Raw genomic sequence first — 6941 nt, forward strand, 5'->3', positions numbered from 1 at the left:
GCGGGGGAGCGCAAGGCATGCCTGGAGGGGTGGGTCCCTCAAAGAGACCCCCGACTCAGCCCCCCGACTCGGTAGCAGTCTGCGGAAGGCTGGCACCTCTCAGGCTCCCTGCCCTCCAGCGCCCAAGGGCCAGCCCTCCTGGCTGGTGCTGGGCACAGCTTGGGCTGGCAGGGCCAGGACAGGCTTCCCCTGTGGTCACCGCAGGAGGCGGGCAGCCCACTGCTTCCCGGGGCTGCAGCCACCGAGTCCCCCGCTACTCTCCCCTCTGCCCGGCCCCTTCCCTCCCCTCCCCTCCTCCAGGGCAAACGCTAAAGGCCCCTATCCTGCCCGCTGATTAAAAATGCTCCTTCCATCCCAGCCCGGCTTCTTGTTTGAAGCCTGTTTAGCTGTAAGGACGCAAACGACCAGCCTGTCCCAGGAGAGTCGTGTGTGAAAACTGCTGTCCCGCTCGGCCACACCCACCCAAGCCCCTTCCCAGGACACGAAGCCAAGGCCTATCCCTCCCCGTCCCAGGCCAGGGAGACCCCTCAGACGCTTTGAACTCGCCCCTGCAAGCTGTCATCTTCAGCCAATAAAGGCCACTCGTGGAGGGAGGGTCACGGTCCCCTGGGGGGAGGGTAATAGCTTTTCAAATAAAAAAAATAATTGCGTCTCAGGGTTACAGTGGTTTTCTGTTTTTGTCTTTTCTCCTTAAAAAGTTTTTTTCAATTCCCCTTGGTTAGAGCTAAATTTCTTTCCTCTTTAACGAAGGCCAGCCAAGTACTTTCATAGGAGATAAGGCTAAACCCAGTGAAACAGCTGCATTTAGTCAAGGGTCTGGGTTTCTGGCGTTCCCGGCTGGGCTAAGGCATCGGGGTGACCGCCCAGCTCGAGGGGGTCAGCGGCGAAGACACTCTGGGGCGAGGGGGGCAGAGACCCGGGGGACCCGATGAGAGCTGGGGGAGGGGCGCTGCACACAGGAGACCCTGGGCAGCGGGGGGGAGTTCTTTCTAAATGAGAGGCTCCAATGCCTACACCACCCCAGGCAGGCCTCGGGCCCAGCATGGGGGCTCTCCCGGCCCCTCTGAGCAGAGACACGCAGCGAGTGACCGTGTCCCTGACTGCGACCTCCTCCCCGGCCCTCCCACGCCCCCCCCAGACTTCAAAGGCACTGCGCTGCCCTCAGCTTCTCTTCCACTGCGACCTGCTTTGTGTGGCAAACTCTGCTTCCTTCTGCCGTCTGGCATGTCTGCAGCGGCTGCTCTGAAGCTCTGCCACGTTGATTGCTCAGCGCAGCCCAGGTCCCCGCTCCCCACCCCCATCCTCGCTGGGCTCTGGATGGCAGGCGGCGGAGAGGGGTGCGAGGCGAGTGTTGCAGTGCCACCCCACCGGGAGGACGAGGCGCGGCGCCCGGTGCCCTCCCGACCCAGCGGGCAAAGGGTCCAGCTCCGGCCCGGGGAGCCGGTGGAGCCACCTAAGGCGGCTGGGAAGGGCCGCAGCCTGATCCAATCAGCAAAGAATCTGCCAGTCGCCCATGTGTGCGAGTCTGTGTGCATTAGAAGGGAGGCCGGGGCTTCAAAGCCAGGCTTGCTGAGTGTGCCTTAGAAAACACTCCGAGCCAGATGGGGCTCGAGTGGCTGCGTGTGGAGCCGTCCCTGCAGCCTCTGCTCAGCGCCCCTCGGCCCTGCTCCCCTGAAGGTCACCTGCGGTTCCAAAGTCCAGCCGAGCCAAAGCTGAGATCAAAATGAATCCCTGGGGGGCACACTTGTGTAATTAGTTTCACCTTGTGTCTGTTCAAGATAAAAACAGAAGAGGAAGGAGGAGCCAGGCCCGTTCCCCAGCCGCCCGGTGCATTTCCAGAACTGTCTCTGCCTGGGCAAAAGGGAAAGATGTCAGCCCAGCTCCAGGCCCCACCGTCAGTCACGGGCAGGGTCCCGGCCCTGAGCCACGTCCCTTCCCTGCAAACAGAGTCACTCTGGGCCGCTGCCCAAATCGACACCCCCCCTCCCCCCGCACTGGCCCCGGTGGAAGTGTCTGCTCTGGAAGGGCTGGGGTCACGGGCCCCGGGGCTGGGCTTGCCGGGGGTCCAGAGCCGGTGCACGCCCAGCAGGTGGTGAAGTGTGTTAGAGCTCTCCGCGCCATCCCTGCTCGGGGCAGCAGCAGGGGGGCACCTTCCGGGCCCGGGCTGTCTCCTCTCTAACCTCCCGCCTCTCCTGTCCCAGCCCTGCACACGGCACTCGGGACACAGCGGGATGGAACCCACGGGTCCCCTTGGGACGAAGGCCGCCGAGAAGGGGCAGGTAGGACTCTGGTCATCACCTGCCCCACGTCGAGGGGAAAGTGACCGAGAGACGCCCAGGGCCAGCCCCCGGCTCTTGAATCCCCTCCAGGGTCCGGCAGGCCAGGGTGGGCATCTGGACCGTGTAGAGGGGAGAGGACGCCGGGAGGGAGGGTGGGTTCCCGTCCCGAGGCCCCAGCAGGAGGAGTGGCCAGCCCTGACGCCGCCCCACCGTGTCCACCCACAGGTCCTGCCCTTCCTCTGTTTCAGGCAACCCTGTCCCGCATGACTTGGGACACGGAGGCTGAGGGAAGAGGACGCTGCCACAGTGCGGGCAGTGGTCTCTGCCTGTCCCTGAGCCTTCGGTGAGGACGGCCTCTCCCAGACGTGCCAGGAGGGCAGCCTTTCAGCCTCTTCATCAGGCAGTCTCTCCATCTGTCTGTTCCCTCCCTAGCTTTCCCCCGCACCCCTCACCCCTTTCAGGCAGAGCCTCCACGAGACGGCCCCAGCCCAGCTCTCCTTCTGGCAAAGCCAGCCGACCCCTTGCTCCTAACCCTAACCCTCAGGCTCGTCCACCTGGTAAAAAAAAGCCCACCCAGGTGCCCACAGAGCCCTCCCTGCTGCCGCTGCTGCCGTGTCATCTCGGGGAGGGGGGAGGGGACAGCGTCAGTGAGACAGAGCGAAACATCGCGCAGCCCCTCCGGGGGCCCCTCCAGGAAGTGACCCTGGCTCTTGGCTCTGAGCAAACCAAGTCTGCAGCAGAAAGAAGCCATGCGACGCTCACCGATAATTTCCCTTTTTGCTGAGCTGCTCTTTAAAGTGGCCCAGGGTCAGGCTCTGGGCCTTCAGCATCCTCCGGTACGGAATCTCCTCTCCGCAGAAAAAGTAGGTGACCACCAGCTCGCTGGCCTGGGGAGCGCGCGCCCCTGCCAGCTTCCTTGGCTCTCTGTGACTGAAAATAAGATGGAAAAGCAACAAGTCCCGCATTTGAAGGCAGCAAGCACGTGTGCACGTACGTGCACGTACACACCCGGGGGCGCTGTCTTCAGAGACAAGGTCGGGCTGCAGCTGTACACCACGAGGGTGCGGGTCCTGATTCACAGAGGCAGCCAACTCCGGTGGACACACGGTCCTCCCTCAGGTCATCTGCGTGGAGCAACCAGGAAGGGACCGTCTCCTTCCACCCAATGGGAGGACCGAGTGGTGTCCATCGGGGGGGGGGCACCAATGGGGTGCTTGCCAAGGAAGATGAGAAAGAAGAAACCCACCCAGAGCCACAGGGACACTCGCTCCGACCAGCATCTGCTGTAGGGACAAACCCAGGAGTGGCATGAGCCCGGAAAGCCAGAGCCCACTGGCGGGGGATGGGGTCAGCCCTCAGTCATCTCAACTTCTGAGTTTTTGTGGAGTGGCTTAAAAAAAAAAAAAAAAAAAAAAAAAAAAAAAAAAAAAAAAAAAAGATGCAGGCCCGGCGGACAGCTGAACTTAAGGTCCACCAGCTGTTAACAGGGTGGAGGTCCTCTCAGTTCGAACACTGTTCATTGCTCACAGGCCACTTTAGACCTCCACAACCTAACGCTTTTTCAGCGCACCGCCCTGGAGTGAGACGAAGCCTGGCTTCCCTGCCCACTTTACAAGAGTGTAGGTTTAGGACAGGAATCATGGGACCAGTGGGGAAGATGTGCTGCTCCCCCCGCAAAACAGCAAAGATGGTCCCCTCTCCATCCCTGCAACGGTGGAGAGGCACCCTCCCGCTCAGTGTGACACAAAGATGGTTTTCCAACTCACTAACTTTCTGGGCTAACGGGGACAACTTTTCCATCTGGGTTTGAGGTCCCTCTACCCATCAGCTAAAGGCTTCCCGTCTGAGCTTGAGTCCAGGAACCCTGAGCTACCCACCACTTCAGGAGGGAACACCTGTGTACAAGTCACGATGCATTTCTCGGTGCCGGTGGGGTTTTTCGAGATCCTAATTTACGGCAACATCTGGGTTTACTGTTCCTTGTCGCTAATGTGAAAACGAAGGCGACTTTATAGACTAAAAGAAAGTTTTCAAAAACCACAGCCCCCGATAGAGAATACCCTGAAAACTAAAGCCTCTGGGCAGATCTCAGCAACACCAGGAAAAGACACTCACTCTTCCGAAGCCAGGCTTGGGCTGGAGAAGGGCGTGGCTCCTGGCTGACCAGTGGCCGAGTGGTGCCTGTCCCTCTGCTGACTGGCCACGCAGCACCTGAGGACACCAAGGACTTAGATGGAAGCCTGCCGTCCCCAGGACCAGTGGGAAGCAGTCAGAGAAGCGCTCTCCCCGGCCTCCGACTTCCATCCCCGCGGAGACCCAACCAAGGCCTTGTGTTGACAGCAGCCCCTGGAGACCTGGCAGAGCTGTGCTAAGCCCTCAGGAGCCCAGCACTGGACGCTGCAGCCCAGGCAGAGGGCTGAAGACTCTAGAAGCCCCATCGGTTGCGGCTCCTCATAAGCTCACCTCACCGTCGGGACCTTCCTAAGGGAATGGGACCTGTGAGGGCTGCCTCCTCCCACGCCTGGCCAGGTCCTGGGTAGCCCTTCGGCTAGCTCAGGGGGGCCGTTCCTAGAGGCCGGCAAGGGGACCCGCCACCGGCTGCCCCAGCCACTCACCTCTGCTTCGGGGGCTTGGACACCTCCGCCAGCCGGCGGCAGGCCTCCTCCAGCTGCGCCAGGGTGTTGGGTGGGGTCAGGGGAGGCACCGCAGGGTCCTGGGTGAACGGGTGGGCGCGGGGGGCGGCGCGGGGGTGCCCGCTGCTGCCCCCCCACAGGTGGTGACGGCCGGCTGGGGATGCTCGGGCGCACTCCAAGGGGTAGGCCCGCTTGGTGCTTTGGGCACTGAACGGGCAAGGGCGAGAGAGAGCCGAGGGGAGACACGGGATTAGGGGGCCGGAAAGCATGACTTCAGGAGAAATCACAGAGACAAGGGGAGAAAAGAAAACGCGACAGTAACACTGCTGGGCGCGTGGCCCCAGCGCCGCACTCCTGCGGGCCGCCCAGACAGACGCTCACGACTAGCAGGGCGGGAGCCACCGGCCCTGGTCGCGCTCAGCGCAGAGGGCCCCCCACCCACACCCCGCCCCGGGCGGCGAGCCGCCCGTGTTCACCTGTGCGGCTTGGGCTTGCCCGGCCGCTCGCTCTCCAGCACCCACTGCCATACGTCCTGCGCCCGGTCTCCCTCCTCCCCGGGCGGCTGCAGCGGCCCCGCTCCGCCGGGGGCCCCTCCTTCCCGGGCTGGCCCGGCCGGGCCCGGCTCCGAGCCTCTCCCGCTCCGTCGGGGTGGGACGGCGCCTCGGCCGCGGCCGCTGCGGGGAATGAGGAGCGCATCCATCCCGGGGACCCCGGCCGCCTCTGCCTCCGCGGCCCCTCCAAGCCGGCGGGCGAGGGGCACCTGCTGCCCAGCCCCACGCCCCCGCCCGCCCCACCGCCCTCCCTGTGGCCCAGCGCCCGCGCTCCCCGACCCTCCGACCACGGGACACCTACCCAGCCTGCGCCGCCGCCGCGGGCTCCGTTGCCCCAGGGTGGCTTTTGCACTTGGCACAGCAGGGGTAGTCGGCCCCCCCGGGGGTGGGGACGGGGCAGGGGCAGCGCGCGCGCTGGGCGGCCTCGGCCTCCACCTCCTCCCGGGTCCGGGGGCCGGCGTGGTGGTGGATGTAGTGGTGGTGGACGTGCTTCGTCGTCTGCCTGCTCACGAAGCCCCGGGCCCCGAGGAGGGGGCAGCCGGCCGGGGCGGCGGCTGGGGGGAGCAGCGGGCCCCCGGGGGGCGGGGGCGCGCGGTGCTGCAGGAGGTGGTGGCGGCGATGCTGGTCCGGGGAGCGCGCGCGGGGGCTGTAGCGGCCCACGCCCGGGGACTGGCAGCCGGGGGTCTTGAGGACCCTGGACAGGTGGTCGTCCAGGATGGTCTGCGGGTCCTCCTCGTAGCTGCCCGATGGCAGGAGGGAGAGGGGGTGCTGGGCCGGCCCCGCCTCCCGGGCGCTCAGCTCCAGCTCGGAGCCCTCCTTGTCCTCGTCCTGGAAGGCAAGGCAGCGTCAGGGGGCGCCGGGGTCAGCAGGAGGGCCCCCACCCCGGGCAGGGGGCGGGGCGGCGCCCACCTCTCGGATCTGCTGCAGGCGCTCCTCCAGGCTGTGCCGCGTCTCCAGCTCCAGCTTCAGCTTCTCCAGCCGGGAGATGAGCTCGGCCGCGAAGGCGGCGGGCTCCACGGGGGTCATCTCCTTGGGCAGGCGGTGGGTTCTCTGCGTGGCGCGGGGAAGACACGGGGCGGACACAGTCAGGGGCCTGGCCGGGCCTGGGGACGGGCACCGCAGCGCGTCCATGGCCGCGCGGAGAGCGGGCGGCGCGGGGCCCAGGCTGCTCGGGCGCTTTATGCGCCGCGGCCTCGGCCTCACGGAGAGCCATGGTCCCGGCAGCGCATGCCGCAGGCAGGAGCAGTTGGTCGCACTGCGAGGGGCCCCGCTTGCCCTCCCTCTGGAGTACAACCAGCCCATCAGACGCTACTCTGAACTAGCAAATCTTCAAAGACTGTTGTCAAACATCAAAAAAAAAAAAAAAAAAAAGGCAGCTCTCTGCGATGGGGAGGGGAGAGAGCCCACCTCAAGGAATAAAAAGTAGAGCCTAAACAGAAAGGGAGCTGGAAATGTAAAAAATAAGATTGGAAGGGCGG

General features: G+C 64.6%; 1 protein-coding gene across 1 annotated transcript in view; it reads right to left on the reverse strand.

Moving 5' to 3' along the window:
• AXIN2 (axin 2) overlaps nucleotides 1-6941 on the reverse strand; it is a 26444-nt gene that overhangs the window by 457 nt on the left and 19046 nt on the right. Inside the window, exons 4-9 of the mRNA XM_007455272.1 lie at nucleotides 6373-6513; nucleotides 5765-6291; nucleotides 5389-5586; nucleotides 4895-5119; nucleotides 4395-4490; nucleotides 3042-3209 (exon numbers count right to left, since the gene is read on the reverse strand). Of these exons, the coding sequence (XP_007455334.1) occupies nucleotides 3042-3209; nucleotides 4395-4490; nucleotides 4895-5119; nucleotides 5389-5586; nucleotides 5765-6291; nucleotides 6373-6513 (1355 nt within the window). The remainder of the gene's footprint in view (nucleotides 1-3041; nucleotides 3210-4394; nucleotides 4491-4894; nucleotides 5120-5388; nucleotides 5587-5764; nucleotides 6292-6372; nucleotides 6514-6941) is intronic.

The sequence above is a fragment of the Lipotes vexillifer genome, unplaced genomic scaffold (genome assembly GCF_000442215.2).
Source record: "Lipotes vexillifer unplaced genomic scaffold, Lipotes_vexillifer_v1.1 scaffold664, whole genome shotgun sequence".
Lineage (NCBI taxonomy): Eukaryota > Metazoa > Chordata > Mammalia > Artiodactyla > Lipotidae > Lipotes > Lipotes vexillifer.